This window comes from Schistocerca cancellata, chromosome 2 (genome assembly GCF_023864275.1).
Source record: "Schistocerca cancellata isolate TAMUIC-IGC-003103 chromosome 2, iqSchCanc2.1, whole genome shotgun sequence".
NCBI classification, from domain to species: Eukaryota; Metazoa; Arthropoda; class Insecta; order Orthoptera; family Acrididae; genus Schistocerca; species Schistocerca cancellata.
The window spans coordinates 232,613,488-232,640,128 of NC_064627.1; the positions used below are offsets into that span (position 1 = coordinate 232,613,488).

General features: G+C 44.9%; 1 protein-coding gene across 1 annotated transcript in view; it reads left to right on the plus strand.

Annotated features, from left to right (window-relative positions):
• LOC126152666 (high-affinity choline transporter 1-like) overlaps positions 1-26,641 on the plus strand; it is a 472,314-nt gene that overhangs the window by 263,493 nt on the left and 182,180 nt on the right. The window contains exon 4 of the mRNA XM_049916021.1: positions 12,338-12,493. Within this exon, the coding sequence (XP_049771978.1) occupies positions 12,338-12,493 (156 nt within the window). The remainder of the gene's footprint in view (positions 1-12,337; positions 12,494-26,641) is intronic.

Consider the following 26,641-nt stretch of genomic DNA (forward strand, 5'->3'; position numbering starts at 1 on the left):
GTCATCTTCGTGGTGTAGCAATTTTAATGGCCAGTAGTGTATTTCCTTCCTCGGTGGAAGTAACGAGTGCAGTTTGTGACGCATGGAAGGCCATATATGGAAGTCTGGATCTGGCCGTGATTCGCCCACGGATAGCTGAAGCAACTAAGGCTACTGCTAGCGTACAGCGGGGAATCCGGGTTCGAGTGCCGGTTCGGCATAAATTGTCATTATTGTCATTTCAATATGCAACCGATGCTGGTTCAAATTTGCGAATACATTTCCTGTAAATCCGAGGAGTTTGGCGGCCAGGGAAGTACGGTAAACTCATGATAATGCTCTTCGAACTACGAACGCACACTGTCAGCTGTGTGACACGTTGCATTGTCCTGCTGGTAGATGCCAAATTCCCGAGGGAAAAACGAATTGCATATAGGGGTGGACATGTTTCCCATGGCTAGATGCATACTTCCGCTGGTCCATTGTGCCTTTCATTGTGACGAAATCATCCAGGGAATTTCTCGAAAACATTCCCCGTGCCTTAACGCTCCATCCTCCAGCCTGGACCTTTCCGACGATTGTTGCAGCATGTCTGCATTCAGATGTTTCACACCGAAGGAATACAAAATTTGATTCATCTGGAAAGGCCACCTGTCTCCACTCAGTGTACGTCCAGTTGCGGTATTGGTGTGCAAATTCCAGTCTTCATCGCCGATGAACATTTTGTAAGCCCTCATCGCCAATTCTGTAAAGGCCTCGTCGCTACTGCTGTGGACGCCGAGTTGCCACTGTTGTCACGGTAGGCCGAGATTGTGATTTCGTGAAACAGCTTCTGGTGCAGTACACCGCTAACACAATTTCTCCCTGCCACTATTAAACAGCTATGCCCCAGGGTCAGGTAACATGATAGGAGAACGAAGGTTCTACAACACTGCAACAAATTAGCGGCACAGTCACACATGAAGTCTGCAGCACTGCTTGCAATACACTACTGGCCATTAAAATTGCTGCATCAAGAAGATGATGTGCTATAGACGCGAAATTTAACCGACAGGAAGAAGATGGTGTGATATGCAAATGATTAGCTTTTCAGATCATTCACACAAGGTTGGCGTCGGTGGCGACACCTACAACGTGTTGACACGAGGAAAGTTTCCAACCGATTTCTCATACACAAACAGCAGTTGACCGGCGTTGCCTGGTGAAACGTTGTTGTGATGCCTCGTGTAAGAAGGAGAAATGCGTACCATCACGTTTCTGACTTTGATAAAGGTTGGATTGTAGCCTATCGAGATTGCAACATTGCTGCTCGCGTTGGTCGAGATCCAATGACTTTAGCAGAATATGGAATCGGTGGGTTCAGGAGGGTAATAACGAAAGTCGTGCTGGATCCCAACGGCCTCGTGTCACTAGCAGTCGAGATTACAGGCATCTTATCCGCATGGCTGTAACGGATCGTGCAGCCACGTCTCGATCCCTGAGTCAACAGATGGGGACGTTTGCAACACAACAACCATCTGCACGAACAGGTTGACGACGTTTGTAGCAGCATAGACTGTCAGCTCGGAGACCATGGCTGCAGTTACCCTTGACGCTGCATCACAGACAGGAGCGCCTGCTATGGTGTACTCAACAATGAACCTGGGTGTATGAATGGCAAAACGTAATTTTTTCGGATGAATCCATGTTCTGTTTACAGCATAATGATGGTCGCATCCGTGTTTGGAGACATCGCGGTGAAAAAAACATTGGAAGCGTGCATTCGACATCGCCGTACTGGCGTATCACCCGGCGTGATGGTATGGGGTGCCATTGGTTACACGTCTCGGTCACCTCTTGTTCGCATTGACGGCACTTTGAACAGTGGAAGCTATATTTAAGATGTGTTGCGACGCGTGGCTCTACCCTTCATTCATCCCTGCGAAACCCTACATTTCAGCGGGATAATGCACGACCGCATGTTGCAGGTCCTGTACGGGCCTTTCTGGGTGCAGAAAATGTTCGACTGCTGCCCTGGCCAGCACATTCTCCAGATCTCTCACCAATTTAAAACGTCCGGTCAATGGTGGCCGAGAAACTGACTCGTCACAAAACGCCAGTGACTACTCTTGATGATCTGTGGTATCGTGCTGAAGCTCCATGGGCTGCTGTACCTATACACGCCAATCAAGCTCTGTTTGACTCAATGCCCAAGCGTCTCAAGTCCGTTATTACGGCCTGGGGTGGTTGTTCTGGGTACTGAACTCTCAGGATCTATGCAGCCAAATTGCGTGAAAATGTAATCACATGTCAGTTCTAGTATAATGTATTTGTCCAATGAATACCCGTTTATCATCTGCATTTCTTCTTGGTGTATTAATTTTAATGGCCAGTAGTGTATAACACAATAAAGACCTCAATGGCTAATTGAAAATAATCTTACGTAAACTTCACAGTACATAGAGAACGCAATTTACAACAACTATCTGTTCACTTCTAAGAGTTCACTAAACGACGTTCCCTGTCTTAATCAGCCCTGGACGATGATGTATAACCAAGTGGCCGAGAGCTACTCTTCAGTTTTTCGGGTAGGCTTCTGTCCGTTTTCGTCCGGTCGTTGGCGGATTGTACCCGGCTGGCAATTGGCCTAGGTGAAGTCGACATCTTCACCCTCAGCGCCGACAGTGGTGCTAGTGGAATCGCGCAAGTGGCGAGTCTCTATGCCACTGGCGCCAGCCCGCATCTTTGCGCGCATGGTTCTTTTGTCCTGGCTGCGTCTTGTTCGGACGACACAGCAAAACAGCAGTCAGTATGGGTGCACGTACCAGGCGCTTGCTGCGGAAAACCATACGCTGCATTTCGTTGAACGCTCACTGACGCGGCGCTGTTGGAAGCCTCCTTGGTTCATCCGGGTGGTCAGTTCCTCAGCAGCTGCAGACGTAGTCGCCCCTACACATCTCCGCACCATTCGTTCATCACTGTCACCTAGGGCCCGTGTTGTACCACAATTGCCTCGGCGCCGGTTTTGGATAGCGCCATTCTGCCGCGCACGGTATACTTTAACAATAGCGGCAAGCAAACAGTTTACACACTTAGCCGTTTCGGAAATGCTTCCATCCTTCGCCCGAAAACCAATGGCAATGCCCCTTTAGACATCAGATAAATTGCTCCGTTCCCGCATTACGACGACGACTGCACTGTTTTTCGCTTCCCCTGGACATGCTTTATACACCGTCCATTGCTTGTGCTGCCACCTGCCCTCTGCGAGTTGTTTTGCACGTTGACTTCGTACATAGGAGGTGGTCACATTAATGTGACTGAACCGTTTAGTTTCATGCAAGTGCGGGAAGAAATGGAGCCAGAAAGATATGGTGAAAGGAAATGGTTTTTCTTGTGCAACCAAATTGCGCAAGACACAAACCATTGTAGAGTGAAATTTATTTTATTTATGACTGTTACCTTCAGCGAGGTATGTAGGAGAGTATCTGTGAAGTTCAAAAGGAATGACAAAGGTACTGGCAGAAATCAGGCTGTGTGTGCAGGACAGGGTCGTTGTGGAATAGCTCCGTCCTACGATCATTGCCCCTGAGACTCAACGTTCTGGGTTCGAGTGCCGGCCCAGCACAGAGCTTTAACATTTCATGAAGTTAAGAGTGCACACTCCGCTGCAGAGTGAAAGATTCGTTGTAGAAGTTTCTGAGCAATTACACCATCTCGATTAGACTTGCTATTATTCACACTAAAGTTTTCTGGTGTTAATAGGAGTCTCCATTGTTGTCTTACACAACTTCACGACTTACCTCCTGTACGTGTCGCAGCAGCCCACGTTGCAAAAAGTGAGAACTGAAGCTTTTAACAGGTTGTCACAATAATTTGAATGTACAGCAATTCTTTATGCAGTTATTTTTTGTGCACACCGACTGGTAGCTATGACGGCGAATTTTCTCTGTTTATAATAATTTACACTTAGGCTGCACGTCGAAGTTGCAGCGAATCATTGTAATGCATGCTGCGTTTTGATTTACTGCTTCGTGTAACAAAATATGTAACGAAATATTTTAAATATAATGTTGTATCTAAAGTAATTTGTTGCCTTGGTTGTTATGTAAGCTGATATCAATTATTTCTTCAGTTTTCTTCATTTATTTTTTATCAGTCTTCTGACTAGCTTGTTGCGGCCCGTTACATCTTCCTCTGCCGTGCCAATCTCATCACAGCACTTGCGCCCAGCGTCCTCAATTATTTGTTCAATATGTATCGGTATGTAGCCTCTCCCCGATGTTATTCAATCTGTATATTGAGCAAGCAGTAAAGGAACCAAAAGCAAAATTCGGAGTAGGTATTAAAATCCATGGAGAAGAAATAAAAACTTTGAGGTTCGCCGATGACATTGTAATTCTGTCAGACACAGTAAAGGACTTGGAAGAGTAGTTGAACGGAATGGACAGTGCCTTGAAAGGAGGATATGGAATGTAGTCCAATTAAGTCGGGTGATGCTGAGGGAATTAGATTAGGAAATGAGACATTTAAAGTAGTAAAGGAGTTTTGCTATTTGGGGAGCAAAATAACTGATGATGGTCGAATTAGAGAGGATATAAAAGGTAGACTGGCAATGGCAAGGAAAGCGTTTCTGAAGAAGAGAAATTTGTTAACATCGAGTATAGATTTAAGTGTTAGGAAGTCGTTTCTGAAAATATTTGTATGGAGTGTAGCCATGAATGGAAGTGAAACATGGACGATAAATAGTTTAGATAAGAAGAGAATAGAAGCTTTCGAAATGTGGTGCTACAGAAGAATGCCGAAGATTAGATGGGTAGATCACATAACTAATGAGGAGGTATTGAATAGAATTGGGGAGAAGAGGAGCTTTGGCACAACTTGACTAGAAGAAGGGATCGGTTGGTAGAACATGTTCTGAGGCATCAAGAGATCACCAATTTAGTATTGGAGGGCAGCGTGGAGGTTAAAAATCGTAGAGGGAGACCAAGAGATGAATACACTAAGCAGATTCAGAAGGATGTAGGTTGCAGTAAGTACTGGGAGATAAAGAAGCTTGCACAGGATAGAGTAGCATGGAGAGCTGCATCAAATCAGTCTCAGGACTGAAGGCCACAAGAAGAAGATGTTTCAATTTCTGTCTGTCCTGTAGTTTTTACGCTGTACAGCTTCTTCTAGTACCGCGAAAGTTATTCCCTGATGTCTTAATCCAGTCGTTTCTTCTCGTCAGTGATCACCATACGGTTCTTTCCCCACCGATTTTGCGAACAGTCTACTCATTTCTTATCTTATCAGTCCACGTAACTGTATCCTCCTATAACAGAGCGTCTCAACCGCTTCGATTTTTTTTCTTTTTTCCAACAGTTCACTTTCATACAACGCTGCGCTCCAAACGTTACAAATTCTCAGAAATTTCCTACTGAAATTAATGCCTATGTTTTATACTAACATATTAGATAAAAATGACCGTCGAACATGTAGAAATTAGAATATAGACGAAGAGAAGTAAACTAACGCCGTATTGTAACCGCTGGAGAGTACCACCTTGGAACTGCATCCCGTCTCGTACTCTTGGTCAAATTACTCATGTCTACCTTATTACAACACTGCCCCGTGAGTGTGACCAAGTCTCTCAAATACTAGAGAACTATTTTTCCTGGTCATTCGCTATCTGTAATCCAAACATGAAGAGTGTTATGTCATCGTGTTTACTGATGATGTTAGTAACCGTGCTAACAAACGGTTCAAATGGCTCTCAGCCCGATGAGACTTAACAAATGAGGTCATCAGTCCCCTAGAACTTAGAACTACTTAAACCTAACTAACCTAAGGACAGCACGCACATCCATGCCCGAGGCAGGAATCGAACCTGCGACCGTAGCAACTGCGCGGTTCCAGACTGAAGCGCCTAGAACCGCTCGGTCACAGCGGCCGGCCCGTGCTAACAAACTGCTTCGTATCATTAAATATTCGGCATGTGCTGCTAGATAAAGGCACCTTCTAGACACTTCCATGCACTACGGTCTTCATCTAAAGGCAGCTATTTTGGACCTGAATATTTTTCAGTATCACCTACTCACCTTTCATTACGTCAAACCATTGCACTTTTTTTATCTCTTACGACCCAACAAAAAAATTCCATGATCCGTCTACTATCCGTTCGCCTAGCAACCTGTCAAACCCACCTGATTTCATTTTATTTGTATTATAATCATAACACCGTCTTCTACCCCATCCTGTTCACTGAGCCACTTTTTTAATTTTTCTGATCTGCCCAGATATGCAGGGCGATCAAAAAAGTTCCCGTTCGAATGCCCCGATAACCCCATGACGATATGTCGCTGCTTGTATACCCCCATCAGAGTCGCGCTGTGTTGCATAGATACTGCAGCAACGGTCTCAAATGGAAACATTTTGATCGCCCTTCCCGAAACTTAACACTACACAGCACACTGAGTAACCGTTAGTTGTTGAATGTTTCTCTCACTGACATTTCATGTATCATTGTTTTCTATTCGCGGTTTTAGTTTATCGGCTTTAAAATTATTGGCGTTAATGGGACACAGTATAGCGTCATCAACGAAAGGAAGGTGATCTAGATGTGTCCCATTAACACACTTCCTTTTTTTCGTTTATCCACTTTAAAGATCTTAAATCTTTCTCTACGACTGCTGGGAATTGTTTTGTTGTTATTAAATCTACTTTTGTCAGTTTTTTTTAATAATAATTTTTCAGGTTTATGATTTAAGTGTCATGGAAGCCGTAGTACCGATGTACGTCGGGATTTCAGAAAGTAAGTTACACATGCCATTCCGCGCAAAGACTAATGCGCAACAAGAGTGGCGCATTGTCAGAAGAGAGTGCATATGTTGGGTTTCCTGCAGACACTGTTCTGCTGCGGTACGGATAACAGGTGCATCACAGTGTGGGAGTGAAGTGGCGCAACAACTGAAAACTGGTCCAAAGCTGAACTGCGTGGAACAGTACGATTCTTGCGGGGAAAACGTGTAAATTGCACAAATATTCACTGTGAAATTATGGCGTTATAACGACAAATGAAATATTGCGCCCAGCTATAGTGAAATAGTGACAAAAATTTAACCAAGGCTGCACAGACGTGGAGTAATGCTGATCGTTAGGTCCAGATCTTGCACCATCCGATTTCCAGCCTTTTAGCAAGCTGAAACAGCATCTCGAGGGAACGAGAGTTTCGGACGATGAAGATGTTCACACAGCGGTTCTCGAATGGCTCTGTGAAAAACGAGTGGACTTCTGTCGTCTAGAAATTAAAGGACTGGTAGAGCATTCCGACCGTTATTTATAGAGCCTTGGCGACTAAGTTGGAGAAAAAAATGTATCTGTGTTTCAATTGTAGCGCAGCATTCAATAAAAGTTACTTGGCTCTTCATAATAACGGGTAACGTACTTTATGAAGTCCGCCTCGTAGAAATAATTACCACGTAGACTATGCGTCTCCCTATAGGGTTCACAATCGGGTTTGGGTTTTACATTCTGGGATGAAAGTCTACAGCTGTCTGCCAGTGAATATCAGGCGATAAACTGCAAATGTCCAAATCATTAAGGCCAAAGTACAAAGAAACCTCATTCGCCAGGCTTCCTATAATTTGTTTGAATACTTAGGAATGTAAATTCTGCGACTCTCTTAATACTTGTCAGATGGATCCTCAATTTACCAGTGTGCAGACAGTTAACCGAGGTCTGAGTAGAGTTAACATACTTTCTTGGTAGCTGAATAGTGTGGAAAGAGGTCTTTTCCTTTCTTCAAAGTAGCTGTTTTTCTTGTAACATACGTTCCGGGCCGTCCCGAGAGACGAGATATGTTGCCCCCTGTTAAAGACGACATTGCTCTTCGAGTGTCCGGCGTGTATGGTGTACCCTGTGAATGTGGCAGCATCTATATCGGACAAACAATTCGCACGGTTGCGGAGCGTTGTGCTGAGCTCAAGCGCCATATAAAACAAAGGGATCCTAACAAGTCGGTGAAAGCAGAGCATTGCCTAGAAAACGATAAAATACAGTTCGAAAATACAAAAGTGTCGGCTCATGCATTTACATATTGGGACTCCGTTATAAAGGAAGCGGCCGAGATTCGTTTAAATAACAATAATTTCAACAGAGACCAAGAGTACACACTCAGCAGGGCTTGGGGGCGGGCGTTGGACTTCGAAAGGAAGCAAAGACATGTGCGCAACGCGGGAGTGGCAGTTTCAAACGTGGCGCCTGGCCCTGGCGCCACCTGACGTCGGGCAATAGCTCCGCTGGCTGCCCGGGTCGACTTGGGCGCGCGCGCGCCACTTTGGGTCTATCTGATTGGCTGCTGATGATTTCATCATGCTTATGTAAGCGAGAAACCGTAGCAGCCCCCGAAGTCAGAGAACTCCTTACGACGATGGCGGAGATGGTCATCGAAAGCTCGAGGATTTTATTCGAATTGACGCGGCTTGAAAACCGAGAACGTTTTATTCGTACATACATTATCCGATACAAAAAAAGGGAAGTACCCAGAACACGTGGACAGATTTCAGTGTAACTTCCTACGCGTACGCATCATAGACAGGTATGTAAATGAGTAGATTTACAATTGTGTGTGACATGTGGAGTGGCCACTAGATTACATTACTGTTGTTTATCTTTAGTGTTATTAGCAGTTGATTGGATGTGTAGGGGGCGCGAACAGCGTCAGAGACTGAGAGCTCGCTGTGAAGAACAAGACGATGCCACCTTCCGGTGTCAGTGTTACCAGCATCTACAGAGTTTGAAAGGGCTCTCATTGCGGGTCTGCGTTTGACCGGCTGGTCGAATTGTGGAGTATCCAGATTTGTGGGGCATTCAGACGTGACATTGGCCTGATGTTGGATTGGATGGTAACGTGTGCACTCGTCGTCAAGGTTCCGGCAGTCAATGTCTCACCACTCAGGGGAGCATCGTCGTATTGTGCAAAAAGCACATCGCAGACCCTAAGGCTCCATCTGAGTACGTCGTAACCTCATCAGATCTGCGCCTCCAATCCAAGAACAAGTAATGGACTTCCTGCAGCGTTTTGTGTCATTTTGCAACACCAGTTGGAAACCAGCGCCAGCTGGTATACGGAATTACCGTCCCATACGTAGGCCGTTAACAGCAATATAAAACCGGCTACGTTTGGAGAGGTGCCGAGGTCGAAAAGCATGGACTTCTGGTGAATGGCATTGCATTATGCCCAGGGATGAACTACGGTTCTGCATTACCTTAAATCATTGTTGGCGAGTATATCAGCATATTGGGGAAAAGTCCTCTTCTTCCATTCTTTTAGATAGGTACAGGTACTGTTTACTCTTGGAGTCATGGTGTGGGAAGGCGTCGGGTATAACTTCACTTTACGGCTGGTAGTGAATGAGAGGCTCTGACAGCGCAACTGTACGTCACAGACTTCCTGCGTGCTCATGTGTTACCTCTCTCACGTGACAGTATCGTGGTGCACATTTTCAGCAGGACAAACCTAGAAGTAATTACCATAAGTATCAGTTTGAGTAGATAGGTGATAGTCATAATGGTTCAAATGGCTCTGAGCACTATGGGACTTAACATCTGAGGTCATCAGTCCCCTAGAACTCAGAAATACTTAAACCTGACTAACCTAAGGACCTCACACACATCCACGCCTGAGGCAGGATTCGAACCTGCGACCGTAACTGTCGCGCGGTTCCAAACTGAAGCGCCTAGAACCGCTCGGCCACTGCTAGTCATAATTCGTTGTTATAATAGTATACATTTCACAACTAGACAACAATGGTTGATCCGCCTGTTGATGCACGGGGTGCTTATGATTAAATTATCACTACTTGAGATGTCCTCCACGAAAAACGAGTGAGCGTAGCAAAATGAAACTATATGGAACATTTTTAAGGAAATGCGGAAGAGATAAAACGAATACACTCTCGAAGACAGCGCTGCCAAAGCACAGTTACTAAACACAGCCTTCCGAAATGCCTTCACAAAAGAAGATGAAGTAAATATTCCAGAATTCGAATCAAGATCAGCTGCCAACGTGAGTAACGTAGAAGTAAATATCCTCGGAGTAGTGAAGCAACTTAAATCACATAATAAAAGCAAGTGTTCTGGTCCAGACTGTATAGCTCCATACTTAACAATAATATACAACCGTTCGCTCGACGAAAGATCCGTACCCAAAGACTGGAAAGTTGCACAGGTCACACCAATATTCAAGAAAGGTAGTAATCCACTTAATTACAGGCCCATATCGTTAACGTCGATATGCAGCAGGATTTTGGAACACATATTGTGTTCGAACATTATGAACTATCTGGAAGAAAACGGTCTATTGACTCACAGTCAACATGGGTTTAGAAAACATCGTTTTCGTGAAACACAACTAGCTCTTTATCCGCATGAAGTGCTGAGTGCTATTGACAAGGAATTTCAGATCGATTCCGTATTTATGGATTTTCGGAACGCTTTTGACACTGTACCACACAATCGGCTTGTAGTTAAATTGCGTGCTTATGGAATATCGTCTCAGTTATGTGACTGGATTTGTGATTTCCTGTCACAGAGATCACAGTTCATAGTAATTGACGGAAAGTCACAGAGTAAAACAGAAGTGATTTCTGGCGTTCCCCAAGGTAGTGTTATAGGCCCTTTGCTGTTCCTTATCTATATAAAATATTTTGGAGACAATTTGAGCAGCCGTCTTCGGTTGTTTGCAGATGATGCTGTCGTTTATCGACTAATAAAGTCATCAGAAGATCAAAACAAATTGCAAAACGGTTTAGAAAAGATATCTGAATGGTGTGAAAATTGGCAGTTGACCCTAAATAACGAAAAGTGTGAGGTCATACACATGAATGCTAAAAGGAATTCGTTAAACTTCGGTTACACGATAAATCAGTCGCATGTGAAGGCAGTAAATTCAACTAAATACCTAGCAATTACAATTACGAACAACTTAAATTGGAAGGAACACACAGAAAATGTTGTGGGGAAGGTTAACCAAAGACTGCGTTTTATTGGCAGGACACTTAGAAAATGTAACAGATCTACTAAGGAGACTGTCTACACTACCCTTGCCCGTCCTCTTTTAGAATACTGCTGCGCGTCGTGGAATTCTTACCTGATAGGACTGACGGAGTATATCGAAAAAGTTCGAAGAAGGGCAGCACGTTTTGTATAATCGCGAAATATAGGAGAGGGTGTCAATGAAATGTTACAAGATTTGGACTGGACATCATTAAAAAAAAAGGCGTTTTACGTTGCGACGGAATCTTCTCACGAAATTCCAATCACCAACTTTCTCCTCAGAATGCAAATATATTTTGTTGACACCGACCTACATAAGGAGAAACGATCACCACGATAAAGTAAAGGAAATCAGAGTTCGTACCAAAAGATAAAGGTTTTCGTTCTTTCCGCGCGCTATATTAGATTGGAATAATAGAGAATTGTGAAGGTGGTTCGATGAACCCTCTGCGAGGCACTTAAATGTGATTTGCAGAGTATCCATATAGATGTAGATGAGGGAAACACACTTTAATGTCCTCATGTGGATTAAAGTCTGGTGGTCTCGGTGACTGAAACTGCACACGTTTCTGCGATCTATTTCGCCAATATGTGATCCCTGGTGTGTGGGAGGGAGGGGCTTTGGACTCAGCTGTTTTCGTGTACGATGAAGCTCCAGCTCATAAAGCTCGTGAGGTCACTCGATTACTCCATAATAAATTTGGAGAGAAGCGAATCAGTGACCAATCGTTTGAAACAGCATTACCATATGATCATCATATATGCGTCCTCTAAAGTGGAAATTAAGAAGTTTCATTGTCCTACGATCACTCGTTTTTCGTGGCGGCCCTCACAAATAGCGAAAGTTTAATTGTAACAAATCTGTATAATTTAAGTCGTTCCACATCCTCGAAGACTCTGCTTCAGCCGCGCAGGATTAGCCTAGCGGTCTCAGGCGCTGCTGTCATGGACTGTGCGGCTGGTCCCGGCGGAGGTTCGAGTCCTCCCTCGGGCATGGGTGTGTGTGTTTCTCCTTAGGATAATTTAGGGTAAGTAGTGTGTAAGCTTAGGGACTGATGACCTTAGCAGTTAAGTCCCATAAGATTTCACACACATTTGAACAAGACTCTGCTTCATGATGACGTAACACGATTTGTGAATGAATGCTTCAATGAATGAGCAGAATTTTTTCGTAAATATGCTCTCTGTTGTGCAGTGCTATAATAGCACCTCTAAAATTGCTTAGAACTCCACTGCTTCTCCTTAAAATCAACCCGGTCTTAATCCTGTTCTAAGTTTCGCCCCTGTTCTCTGTAGCTGGATAGGCGATGTACGTGACTGACTGGCGCTCTGCTGTGTGTGACAGGTGCGTTGCTGTTCGTGCGGCCGATGCGCGCCGCGCAGTACGTGACGATGCTGGACCCCCTGCAGCAGCGCTTCGGCAGCCGCGTGGGAGGACTGCTGTACATCCCCGCCGTGTGCGGGGACCTCTTCTGGGTGGGCGCCATCCTCAACGCGCTCGGTGAGTGCCGCCCGCCGCCGCTGCCAGACAAACACCTGCTCGCAAGCTGGCCGCGACCTGCGCGCGCGGCGGATGCAGGCGTCTCAACTACAGCTTCAAATATCAATATTGCCCGCTTTCAACACTAACATTCACAAGGCCAATGTTTGCCGCAACGCTGAATGTCCGAAATCAACGTGTATAAAATCATTGTCAATAATATAGCGACAGTCATTCAGAATTTGAAGCAATCAGGCACGGTGTTCCACAAGGATCGATTTTGGGTCCTGTGTTGCTCTTGAGAAACGCAAATGATCTTACACTTGCAGTTTCAGAAAATTCAAATTTTGTACTTTTAGCAGATGATATAAGTGTCAAAACTAAAAAAAGTGCCCCCACTCAAAAGGAAGCTAATGAAATATTCGAAAAAAATTAACACATGGTTCAAAGCAAATGGATTATAATTGAATTTTTACCTGTCCGAAAGAACGGACACCCTTTGTATAATAAAAGAGATGACTGCCAAATATCCCTTCAGTGCAGATGCACGCCAAGCTCGAACTTATGTGGGAATCGGTGAGATGCTGCGAGTAATGAGGCTAATGAGATTTGTAGTGTGTGGTATAAGTGGAGAATTTGAGTGTGACAGGAGGCGTGCTACGTTAGTCCTTGCGGTTGTGGTGACCACTGCGTCCGGATATCATAGTGGTCAGTACATCTGCCTCGTAAGGAGGAGACCCAGGTTCGAGGTCTGGTTCGGCACAAATTTTCAACTTGACCCATTGGTATAAATCAAAGCACGCTGGAAGCTTAAGTCTTTAATTCCTTTGTGTCTTCCTAATCCCTTGTTAATCTTCTGGACTACAGATAGTCCACAACCTGTATTAGAAAACGCACTAAATTAATAAAGCGCCTTGCTTCAGCTATGTTTTTAGTATGCATAATTACTCCAGTAGGCGATTTAAAAATGGAGAAACTGGTTTATTCTGTATGCTTCCATTCATTAATTACGGGGAAATTCAAGTTACAGGTATTTTAAGAATACAGAAGCGTGTTACAAGAATTATGTCTGGTATTGATTCTAGAACATCTTGTGATACCAGAAACGTTAACTGAACGCGATAAAAAACAGCAGAAACGCAGACGCCCTTTCTGTGAGCCCACGGATTATAATTCCATTCCAGGAATTATTCTGCTGGAACAGCTGAAGAAGGGTTAACCTTAAACTATGAACCTCTTTTGGTCTCTTTGAGGTTTTCTGGTGACACAGATATATCGTTCCTGTTGTAAACACGTAGTTGCTTGCTTCCATTCGGGCAAATTCATAACCAAGCAGTCTTTTAGGCTTGTGAATGTTGAGCGAAGGCATTTAAACTGGTTCCAATGGCTCTGAGCACTATGGGACTTAACATCTGTGGTCATCAGTCCCCTAGAACTTACAACTACTTAAACCTAACTAACCTAAGGACATCACACACATCCACGCCTGAGGCAGGATTCGAACCTGCGACCGTAGCGGTCATGCGGTTCCAGACTGAAGCGCCTAGAACCGCACGGCCACACCGGCCGGCTGCGAAGGCATTCAAACAGGGGGACTCCACTCTGGAGAAGCAGAAGTTAACAACATTTCGCTCATCTGCACCCAAACAAGCAAGGAACACCATCTCGCGGCGCCACTCGAAAGGAAACAACTATACTTAGTATGGCGCCGTGATGGTCACGGAAAACCCTCAGGCGGGACAGACCGTCTGCTCCCACCTCGAGGGAAGGAGGAGAAGAGAGAGCCTAGACTATGTGAAACCCAGTATTTTCTGAACAGACAGTTGCTTCGTCGTCAATCGCAGGTGTGCCGAACCTGTGACAGTCGGTTTCCGACCAGTGATGCAGGATTTTACATTTTCGCATCTCGTATCTCCGCAGTTAGCGCTAGCTGTACTGTACCTTTCGCAGGGATAATTTTTTTGTGGGTCCCTCTGTACCACTTACCTTCGTCTTAGATAGTTGTTTATGCTTAATGACGGATATTACGTAGTTACTGAACTTTAGTATTTCTTTGTGTTAATGAATTCACCTAACGTTCCGAAGAACAACCTCAACCACTGAGTACACAAGGAAAGTCCCACGTTCCGGAAAGAGAACACTTCTCGTCGGCTTTAGTGAGGCTCAGTTTCCTTTCGTGAATCCATACTGTCGTGGGCCGGAGCGAGACATGCCGAAAGCGAGTGTGGTGTGCGTACTGCAAGACCTTCGGTACACACACCATCAGATTATTTGACTTGTCGCTCTAACGAAGTAGGCGAGTGTCAGCAATATGTCTCGTGGTCTTATTGTGGCGTGTTTATGTTCTGCCGTTAGGTCAGACGATAGAAATGCTTCTTGCACGCTTAGAGTAGCAGATTGACGGTGACCAACTTTAAACAGAACTTGATTAATTTTCACACACATTTATTAAAATAATAACAAGCATATTAATAACTTAACTTGGTTCTGGAAGCTATTTACAATTGACAATGTGAAGTTCCTTTGGTCTTGGTACGTTCATCTTCTTGTCACATATCTCTGATACTTGGCAAAGTGTCTATACATTTCTCTTCATGGCTATGTACAGGAATATGATAATCTTATGAGGCGGAGACTGAAACTTGACTGCAGACTAATGCAGACTGACTAATCGGAGGTCTGTACACTCGTTATGATACCTCGAGCGTTCAGGTATCACTGCGCGAGTGTGATCCGCGAGGAGAAAAGGTTCTACGTTAGCAGCAATCTCATTGGCTGCGTTACATATAAATACGCGGATCGGCGGAAGCAGAATTTGGTCCGTATATAAGACAGCGCCATCTCGTAGTGCAGAGACAGACGAGCGCTACGCCTGCGCTGTTGTGCTTAGAGGGGCGCGCTGTAGTGGGAAAGTTGTGTACGCGCTGACTACGCGGAACTATGTACACAACAGCGAGTGAATGGGTTTCTGGAAGGACCGATAGGGATGTGGAGCCATGTCATCTCCAGTGTCGTGGCCAGCTGCGCAAGGTTCCTCGGTTGAGGATCCATGGCGTGACCAACACTATCGAGATAGTCCCACAGATTTTCCATTTCGGTTAAATCCGGGGAGTCCGATGGCCAGAGGGGTTTGGTAATCTTATCCTGGTGCTCTTCTAACCACGCATTGCACTGCGAGCCGTGTGACACTTTGCGCTGTTCTGCTGGTAGATGCGATCGTACAGAGGAATTACAAACTGCTTGTAGGGGTGAACTTTGTCCCCAAGGATAGATGTATGCTTGTGTTCATGCACTGTGCCTTCCAGAATGACGAGATCACCCAAGGATTGGTACGAAAACTTTCTCCAGGTCACAACGTATGCAAGGTGTTTGCTTTCAAGCGAACCACGCCATACACGCCAACGGCCTTCCGAAAAGCCCACCTGCCCCACTCATTGGTCGTCCAGTTGTGGTACTGGCGTGCAAGTTCCAGCCTTCGTCGCCAATCAATAGCAATCTGCATGGTTGCTTGAACCAGGTGCCTCCCACTGGGGCCCATACGCAGCAAAGTTCGCTGAACGGTCGTTGAGGAGACATTGTTGGTAGCCTCGTCGTTCATCTGGGCTTCCGGTTGTTCAGCAGTTGCACGTCTATTCGCCCCTAATCTACGCAGCCGCCTTTCCCTCCTGTCATCTGTGGCCCGTGGTGCACCACAATTACCTCGGCGCCAGATTTTGGTAGCCCCATTTCTCCATGCACAGTATACTTTAACCATGGCGGCATGCGAACAGTTTACAATCTTAGCCGTTTCGGAAATGCTTCCACCCTTGGCCCGAAAGTCAATGAACGCGCGTTATTGGACGTCAGATAAGTCGCTCCGTTTCCTCACTAGGACATCGATTGCACCGAATTTCTGCACTCCCTCCCGGTCACGCTTTGTATACCCTCCACTGCTATTGCTGGCACCAGCTGCTGTGAGTGTTTGCTGCACTTTAATGTCGAACATAGGCGATTATCACATTGTAGAAACGAGCTATAAGAATTAAATCTGACATTAATTGTAGATTGCTACGCATGGACAAACAGCAGAAACGCAAACGCCCTTTCTACAGATCCCAACGACTACGGTTCCATCTCACGAACTGCCCGGCTAGCTCGCCCGTCATGAGCCGCTGAGGACAGATAGTGAACTTCTTCTGGTGACTCGAGTTTCCAGTGACGCAGTTGTATTGGGCCTGTTATTAGCAAGTGGTTTCTGGATTCCTCTCGTCCAAACTCATAACCCAGTAGTTTTTCAGGTAGGGAATGCTGAGAAAAGGTATTCCAGCTGGGACCCTCCGCTCTGGAAAACGTGAAGAAAAATAGTCAGTTCTAACGCCAACAAACAAGAGAGAATTGTTACTATTTAGACGAAAAAAAGCAATGAAGCGTTCCTCAAGGCGACACACGAAAACGGATCAGCGCACTTCTGTTGCCTTAATCAAATTTCAGAGAGCTCTTCAAGTCTCAAACTTCTGTGATGTATATATGCTGACTGAAGCGACGAATGAAAATTTGTATCAAGGCTGGGATTCGAACCCAGGTCTCCTGCTGTGTAGGTAGATGCGCTAATCACTACACCGCCCTACACAGTGACTTTGCACAAATGGATAGACTACCGCATCACGCCACCCTCCTAAATGTAAATTCACACTCAGACTCCATATGTATCCGTCATAGATCTTTGAGACTTTTAAAAGTCTCTAGACCCAAATAGTTTCATTTGGTTAAAGGACCTATGCCTGGTTTCCAGACAGGATCCCCCGTTTCGTTCGGTGCTGAGGTGCCGTTCCAATTTAGCTGGAGAGCTTCTGGAACGCTGTTCGAGATTAAGGGGAATACCACGTGGGCTGAGACGTGAATGAGAATTTGGATTGAGGTAAGAGGCGTAGGGGGTAGCACATTTGCTTACTGAGCATGAGACTCGGGTTGGAATCTCGAATTTGGTACACATTTTCATTCGTCACTTCAGTCTGCATATACACATTTCGACGCGAAAAGTGACAGCCAGAGTTGCAACTAAAATGGATGTTTATTTAGTCGTGACCTGTTTTGAGCTATGCCCATTCTCAGATCAACCAAAGTTTGTCAAGTAAAATGTCCGTCCATATATATGGTCCGAACTAATGTTCGCCGTAGTTAAGTAGTTAAGCATATACCCTTCGATTGGTTTCGTGATGCTCTCGGAGAAGCATCGCAGGGGTTAGACCGCTTGTCCCGAAGACGAAGGAAGGTGTGGAACCCAGATCCTGCAAAACCTCGTATTTTCTTGAACAGACAGTTTCCCAGGCATCAATCATAGGTGCGCCGAACATGTGACGGTCGGGTTCCAACCATGTGATGTACAACTGTGCATTTTCGCATCTCATCTCTCCGCAGTTAGCGCTGGCAGTACCGTACCTCTCGTACAAAAAATTATTTTTGTGCAGTTCCTCTCCACCTCTTTCGTTCGTCTAGTATAGTTGCTTATGCTCAAAAACAGACATTACATAATTACTGAACTTTCGTGTTGGTTTGCGTTAGTGAGCTCGTCTAACGTGCCTAGAAACAACCTCAGCCCGAGCACACACAGAAAAAAAGAGAACACTTCTGGCCGGCTTTGACGAGCCTCAGTATCCTTTTATGAATGTATCATTCTATTGAAGTAACACAAACATTTGTACAAGGATGTGGATTTTTGTTATGGCTCAATGCTTCCTCTATTCCCTTGTTTTCATGTTTTCCATTTTTTAAATTCCTAGAAATGTATTGTCTAGGTTATTTATGTGAAGAAATATATTGTTTAAGTTATTTATTTGTACCTGACTAGCATCTAGACATGAACAAACGCTCAGTCACCGATTATTATGATTTTCAGTAAAGAGCTGTTTTACAAAATAGAAATGAAACCTTCAGTGTCACACGGTGGTTGGATTAGCTCCGTCAATTGCATCTTATAGTGCTCAGAAGGCCTAGAGTGTAGCACCATGCATTAATATGTTCCGAAGATCGTCATCAAAACCAAGAGCTCGTGCTTAACAATACGAATGACTTCTGTCAAAATGTGCCTCTTTGGAACGACTGATGCATTTCTTGCTGTACTCACTACTGTGGTGTTCTACCCTTATACTTTTTTTCAAGCTTTTCAGCCTAATTTATTTAGATCACATGCAGTAAAAAAATACCTCAAATCATAAAAAATCGAGATAGATTCAAAAGAACGTAACTCCAAATACCAAACAAAATATCGCAAATGGCAAGCAGTGAATTGATAAAAGATTTTTTTACCGTAGAAAACAACAGACTCAGTGTGAGACTACACCCTCATACGTTCCTGTACGGTGAGAGCATGCATTCCAAGGTGACACAGCTTGGGAAGGCACACTTAAGAGGCAGTTGGCTTCGCTAAGCTCATTAGCTGTTCTACGTTACCACAGCGATAAAAAAAAATCGGCCCGTTTTCTAGTCGACTGCGCAACTCTTATCCCAAGAATAAGCAAAGTGTAAAATAAATCAGGAAAGTTTACTGCCAATTAAGCATCTATTGAACAGCATGTTTCCTATGTTGCAGTGCTGGTGTTCTCGAGTTTGCAGCCGGACCCTAAAATCATCTTGAGATGTTATTTCAGCAGTCCGCCTACCCAGCTTTCCTCAGATGAGACAGTCTTACCGATTCTCGCCACATCAAGCCGAAGCGAGGAACTGCGACCTCATATAGGATGTTCCAGATCTCTATGGTCAAAACTGTGCGGATGGCAGAGGAAGCTAAACTGGGTACTTTGAAATAGGGCATAATGGTGCTGGGGAAGATAAATGAGAGAAATATCGCACAATCAGTTAACAACTCACTTTCATCCAAGAGAAAACAATAATATTTTGAACAATGGAAAAAAATTATCGGTCTGTTGGATGACAATTAGTTCGGCTTTATGAAAGGTAAAGGCACCCTTGCTTCCGCTGCGTCTGCAGTACTTCGAGTGCTGGCCCACAATGTGGACACAGACTGGTGATGTCGCTGCAGCTGATGGAAGTGTTTCGGTCAGCTCTGCACTCGCTGGCTTCTACGGCCCTTTTGCAGCTGCCACGGCAGTGCTTCTAATTTACTCTGTAGCGCTGAAAAATAGTGGCCGCTATACGATAAAGCAACTGGTGCAATAGACGTGGCGGGTCGCCTCAGACAAATCAGAAGACCAGTGGGAAGAAGAAAGAAGAGAGCATGAGGTGATCGTACCCTTTTGCGTGCTGGAGCAGCTGTTCCACCGCCTGTTCTGCATCGATCATTGTATCGACATAATAGTTTCGTGGAGGCATACTGTACATCGTGGTAGTGAGCGTACTGATTGTGACCTGTGGCATAAACTGAGCCGGTTAGCTATCATACAACGATACGGCCCTGTTTTCTGTTGTCTCCAGGCTGGCCACTGTAGGAGTTTTGTGCAATACACAAAGTATGGATAATATCTAGTTGATAGCTTAAAACTGTGTGCCCGACCGAGACTCGAACTCGGGACCGTTGCCTTTCGCGGGCAAGTGCTCTACCATCTGAGCTACCGAAGCGTGACTCACGCCCGGTACTCACAGCTTTACTTCTGCCAGTACCTCGTCTCCTACCTTCCAAACATTACAGAAGCTCTCCTGCGAACCTTGCAGAACTAGCACTCCTGAAAGAAAGGATATTGCGGAGACATGGCTTAGGAGACGAGGTACTGGCAGAAGTAAAGCTGTGAGTACCGGGCGTGAGTCGTGCTTCGGTAGCTCAGATGGTAGCCGGCACGGTAACTCAGCGTGTTCGGTCAGAGGGTTAGTTGCCCTCTTTAATAAAAAAACTGAGATAATGGATCAACTACGAACTGAAACAGGTGTCTTGCGACGTCCGTACCGAGCAGATACAACGATCGAAAACGAACAAAATGAGACTAAAAAAAAAATGATGGTAGAGCACTTGCCCGCGAAAGGCAAAGATCCCGAGTTCGAGTCTCGGTCGGGCACACAGTTTTAATCTGCTAGGATGTTTCATATCAGCGCACACTCCGCTGCAGCGTGAAAATCTCATTCTGGAAACATCCCCCAGGCTGTGGCTAAGCCATGTCTCCGCAATATCCTTTCTTTCAGGAGTGCTAGTTCTGCAAGGTTCGCAGGAGAGCTTCTGTAAAGTTTGGAAGGTAGGAGACGAGGTACTGGCAGAAGTAAAGCTGTGAGTACCGGGCGTGAGTCGTGCTTCGGTAGCTCAGATGGTAGAGCACTTGCCCGCGAAAGGCAAAGGTCCCGAGTTTGAGTCTCGGTCGGGCACACAGTTTTAATCTGCCAGGAAGTTTCATATCAGCGCACACTCCGCTGCAGAGTGAAAATCTCATTCTGGAAACATCCCCCAGGCTGTGGCTAAGCCATGTCTCCGCAACATCCTTTCTTTCAGGAGTGCTAGTTCTGCAAGGTTCGCAGGAGAGCTTCTGTAAAGTTTGGAAGGTAGGAGACGAGGTACTGGCAGAAGTAAAGCTGTGAGTACCGGGCGTGAGTCGTGCTTCGGTAGCTCAGATTGTAGAGCACTTGCCCGCGAAAGGCAAAGGTCCCGAGTTCGAGTCTCGGTCGGGCACACAGTTTTAATCTGCCAGGAAGTTTCATATCAGCGCACACTCCGCTGCAGAGTGAAAATCTCATTCTAGTTGATAGCTGTTTGATATCCCAGCGCTTTTGTAAACAAAACAGAGCTGCTATTGGTTGATCGCTAGGAAATGCCAACTGTGAAATTTCAATTATGACAACGGCTTTTCGTTGCAGATCACCGGGAAATGCATTTTAGACGCACTTAGACGATTATAAACTACTGGCCTGGAGCTGAGATTTTTTTTCCGGATGGGAAAGGACAGCGGCAACCAGTGATGGTCAATGAGAAACGTAATGACAGATTACGTTTTCACACATTACGCTGTAAGCAGTGATAACCTTCGAGACTTGAGATATTTTTACCGAACGAAGCGGCTTGCACAACGCGCTCAAATTACCAAATGTTGTGTTATTGTGGTGAGAGGTATCAGGAGTAGTGAGTACTAGTGACGCGTTGGTTTAACCAGACGGCTCTGCGGAACTCCTTCAATTGTGTCACGACTCACAGCGTTCCCACGTAACAGTCACGCTTCGCAGCAGCACGTGGGAAAGCCTCCGAGCATGCGAGATCCGTGAGACATCGTATTTCACTGACGAAGTTTTCATTCGTTGGAATGAATACTAAGTGTAGCGTGCGACTAAAGTGCTGGTCTCTCATTGGATGCTTGGGCTGAAGTTTCACCTCGACATTATTGTGGTAACTTTTTACAGTCCTACCGAAAAATTTCTCATGCATGGCTGCCTGATTGCCACTGTCCTATGGAGACTAATTAGGCTCATGAAAGGTGGTCTGCAAAGGTATGAGGTATTACACTTTTTATGACAAATCCTGAGTAGTTAAATGAAACTACACGTTTACTGTTACCAGTCACCGTTTTGTTTATCTCCACGACGCGTTTCAAACGTTTAGACCTCCATCATCTTGTGGATTTACATTAGTTAGTATGACATTCGTGTGTGTGTTGTATTATGATTTTTTCGGAGGAACTTGTGGCACTGTCTAGTGGAGAAACAAGACACTATTTCAGAACATGATTTGGGTTTTCTTCTGACAAAAAATTAACTTATATCTAACGGTAAACATAAAATAAGTAAAATAGAGTACCTCCAGTGGTCACAGGTTCCTTTCGCTGTCATAACACATCACATGTATACTATCATATTTGTAAACAAATATGGCGTCTGGAAACTGCTGGGTGCAAGGTTCGTATAGCAGAAGAGAAGACATTATTGCAAAGTACACAGAATATACATCGTAACAACATTATTACAGAATATTTTTTTTAAATGATTTGGAGGTGTTTGTTTTGAGGTGTCGAATACATGTATTGGAATAAATGCTTCAGGTGGCATATAAATCCGATTTTGACAAGTTAAAACAGCTTAAACTTCATACTCGTTTATACAATCAGGAGCAATGTTAAAATGGCTTAAACTTCAAACCTGTTTATAACAATCAGTTGCTGCGCCTGCAGGAACCAGTTTGTCTTGTGGACATTTCCCCGTAAAAACATCTAGATGCTTCTTAAACAGAGAGCCTTCAAGGTCCGGGCAATCGCAGAGGGTGGGCTTATTGGTAGTTGGGAGCTCCAATGTTAGGTGCGTAATGGGGCCCCTTAGGGATATGGCGGCTAAGGAGAGGAAGAAATCCAGTGTGCACTCCGTGTGCATTCCGGGTGGAGTCATTCCTGATGTGGAAAGGGTCCTTTCCGATGCCATGAAGAGCACAGGATGCAGCCAGCTGCAGGTGGTGGCACATGTCGGCACTAATGACGTGTGTCGTTTTGGATCTGAGGAAATTCTCTCTGGATTCCAGCGGCTATCTGATTTGGTGAAGGCTGCCGGTCTTGCTAACGAGATGAAGGCAGAGATCACCATCTGCAGCATCGTTGACAGAACCGACTGTGAACCTTTGGTGCAGAGCCGGGTAGAGGGGCTGAATCAGAGGCTCAGACGGTTTTGCGACCGTGTTGGCTGCAGATTCCTTGACTTGCGCCATAGGGTGGTAGGGTTTCGGGTTCCGCTGAATAGGTCAGGAGTTCACCACACTCAGCTGGCGGGTACACGGGAAGCGGAGGCTGTGTGGCGTGGACTGGGCGGTTTTTTAGGTTAGAAGGCCTCTTGAAAGTACGGGGTGGGCTGCAATCTTAAAGGGTGCATGGCAAATACAGGACGTGCTTGGATCAAGGAACAGTCGGAATTGTAGCTGTAAATAGTTGTAGTTGTGCTGGGAAAGTCCCTGAGCTTCAAGCGCAAATAGAAAGCACAGAAGTTGAAATCGTTATAGGTACAGAAAGCTGGCTAAAGCCTGAAATAAGTTCTGCAGAAATTTTTACGAAGTCTCAGACGGTGTCCAGGAAAAATAGATTAGGCAGAAATGGTGGTGGAGTGTTTGTGCCTGTTCAAATGGTTCAAATGGCTCTGAGCACTATGCGACTTAACATCTATGGTCATCAGTCCCCTAGAACTTAGAACTACTTAAACCTAACTAACCTAAGGACATCACACAACACCCAGTCATCACGAGGCAGAGAAAATCCCTGATCCCGCCGGGAATCGAACCCGGGAACCCGGGCGTGGGAAGCGAAAACGCTACCGCACAACCACGAGCTGCGGACGTTTATGTCTGTCAGTAGTGGTTTATCTTGTAGTGAAGTCGAAGTAGATACTCCGTGCGAATTGGTATGGGTGGAGGTTATACTTAACAGCCGAACTAAGTTAATAATTGGCACCTTCTACCGACCCCCAGACTCCGATGATATAGTTGCCGAACAGTTCAGAGAAAATATGAGTTTCGTAACAAATAAATACCACACTCATACGGTTATAGTTGGTGGGGACTTCAAACTTCCCTCGATATGTTGGAAAAAATACTTGTTCAAAACCGGTGGTAGGCAGAAAACATCTTCTGAGATTGTCCTAAATGCTTTCTCCGAAAATTATTTCAAGCAGTTAGTCCACGAACCCACGTGAATTGTAAATGGTTGCGAAAACACACTTGACCTCTTAGCCACGAACAATCCAGAGCTAATAGAGAACATCATGACTGATACAGGGATTAGTGATCATAAGGTCCTTGTAGCTAGGCGCAATACTGTTTCTTCCAAAATCCAGAAACAAACGCAAAATAATTTTATCTAAAAAAGCGGGTAAAGTGTCAGTAGAAGCCATCCTAAGAGACAATCTCCATTCCTTCCGAACTGACTATGCAAATGTAGACGAGATGTGGCTCAAATTCAAAGATATAGTAGCAACAGCAATTGAGAGATTCATACCTCATAAATTGGTAAGAGATGGAACTGATCCCCCATGGTACACAAAAGAGGTCCGAACGCTGTTGCAGAGGCAACGGAAAAAGCATGCGAAGTTCAGAAGAACGCGAAATCCCGAAGTTGGCTAAAATTTACAGACGCCCGAAATTTGGCACGGACTTCAATGCGAGATGCCTTTAATAGGTTCCACAACGAAACATTGTCTCGAAATTTGGTAGAAAATCCGAAGAAATTCTGGTCGTATGTAAAGTACACAAGCGGCAAGACGCAGTCAATACCTTCGCTGCGCAGTGCCGATGGGACTGCTATCGACGACTGTGCCGCTAAAGCGGAGTTATTGAACGCCGTTTTCCGAAATTCCTTCACCAGGAAAGATGAATGGAATATTCCAGAATTTGAAACACGAACAGCTGCTAGCATCAGTTTCTTAGAAGTAGATACCTTAGGGGTTGCAAAGAAACTCAAATCGCTTGATACGGGCAAGTCTTCAGGTCCAGATTGTGTACCGAATAGATTCCTTTCAGATTACGCTGATACAATAGTTCCCTACTTAGCAATCATATACAACCGCTCGCTCACCGATAGATCTGTACCTACAGATTGGAAAATTGGGCAGGTCGCACCAGTGTTTAAGAAGGGTAGTAGGTGTTCAAATGGTTCAAATTGGCTCTGAGCACTATGGGACCCAACATCTGAGGTCATCAGTCCCCTAGAACTTAGAACTACTTAAACCTAACTAACCTAAGGACATCACACACATCCATGCCCGAGGCAGGATTCGAACCTGCGACCGTAGCAGTCACGCGGTTCCGGTCTGAAGTGCCTAGAACCGCACGGCCACCGCGGCCGGCGGTAGTAGGAGTAATCCATCGAACTACAGATCTATATCATTGACGTCGGTTTGCAGTAGGGTTTTGGAGCATATACTGTATTCAAATATTATGAATCACCTCGAAGGGAACGATCTATTGATACGTAATCAGCATGGTTTCAGAAAACATCGTTGTTGTGCAACGCAGCTAGCTCTTTATTCGCACGAAGTAATGGCCGCTATCGACAGGGGATCTCAAGTTGATTCCGTATTTCTAGATTTCCGGAAAGCTTTTGACACAGTTCTCCACAAGCGACTTCTAATTAAGCTGCGAGCCTATGGCGTATCGTCTGAGTTGTGCGACTGGATTCGTGATTTCCTGTCAGGAAGGTCGCAGTTCGTAGTAATAGACGGCAAATCATCGAGTAAAACTGAAGTGATATCAGGTGTTCCCCAGGGAAGCGTCCTGGGACCTCTGCTGTTCCTGATCTATATAAATGACCTGGGTGACAATCTGAGCAGTTCTCCTAGGTTGTTCGCAGATGATGCTGTAATTTACCGTCTAGTAAGGTCATCCCAAGACCAGTATCAGTTGCAAAGCGATTTAGAAAAGATCGCTGTATGGTGTGGCAGGTGGCAGTTGACGCTAAATAACGAAAAGTGTGAGATGATCCACATGAGTTCCAAAAGAAATGCGTTGGAATTCGATTACTCGATAAATAGTACAATTCTCAAGGCTGTCAGTTCAACTAAGTACCTGGGTGTTAAAATTACGAACAACTTCAGTTGGAAACACCACATAGATAATATTGTGGGGAAGGCGAGCCAAAGGTTGCGTTTCATTGGCAGGACACTTAGAAGATGCAACAAGACCACTAAAGAGACAGCTTACACTACACTCGTTCGTCCTCTGTTAGAATATTGCTGCGCGGTGTGGGATCCTTACCAGGTGGGATTGACGGAGGACATCGAAAGGCTGCAAAAAAAGGGCAACTCGTATTGTCACGTAATAGGGGAGAGAGTTTGGATGCAAGTCATTAAAGCAAAGACGGTTTTCGTCGCGGCGAGATCTATTTATGAAATTTCAGTCACCAACTTTCTCTTCCGAATGCGAAAATATTTTGTTGAGCCCAACCTACATAGGTAGGAATGATCATCAAAATAAAATAAGAGAAATCAGAGCTCGAACAGTAAGATTTAGGTGTTCGTTTTTCCCGCGCGCTATTCGGGAGTGGAATGGTAGAGAGATAGTATGATTGTGGTTCGATGAACCCTCTGCCAAGCACTTAAATGTGAATTGCAGAGTAATCATGTAGATGTAGATGTATCTATTAATTTCTTCATGTACAGATTGTTGTAGCGTAAGTTTTTTAATCAAATATGTAGATTGTAGTTCAAGAAAGGCGTCTTTATTAACAAAAATTAAATTTACTACCACGTAAAATACCATAAAACTTAAATACTTCACAATAACTAATTATGACGCAC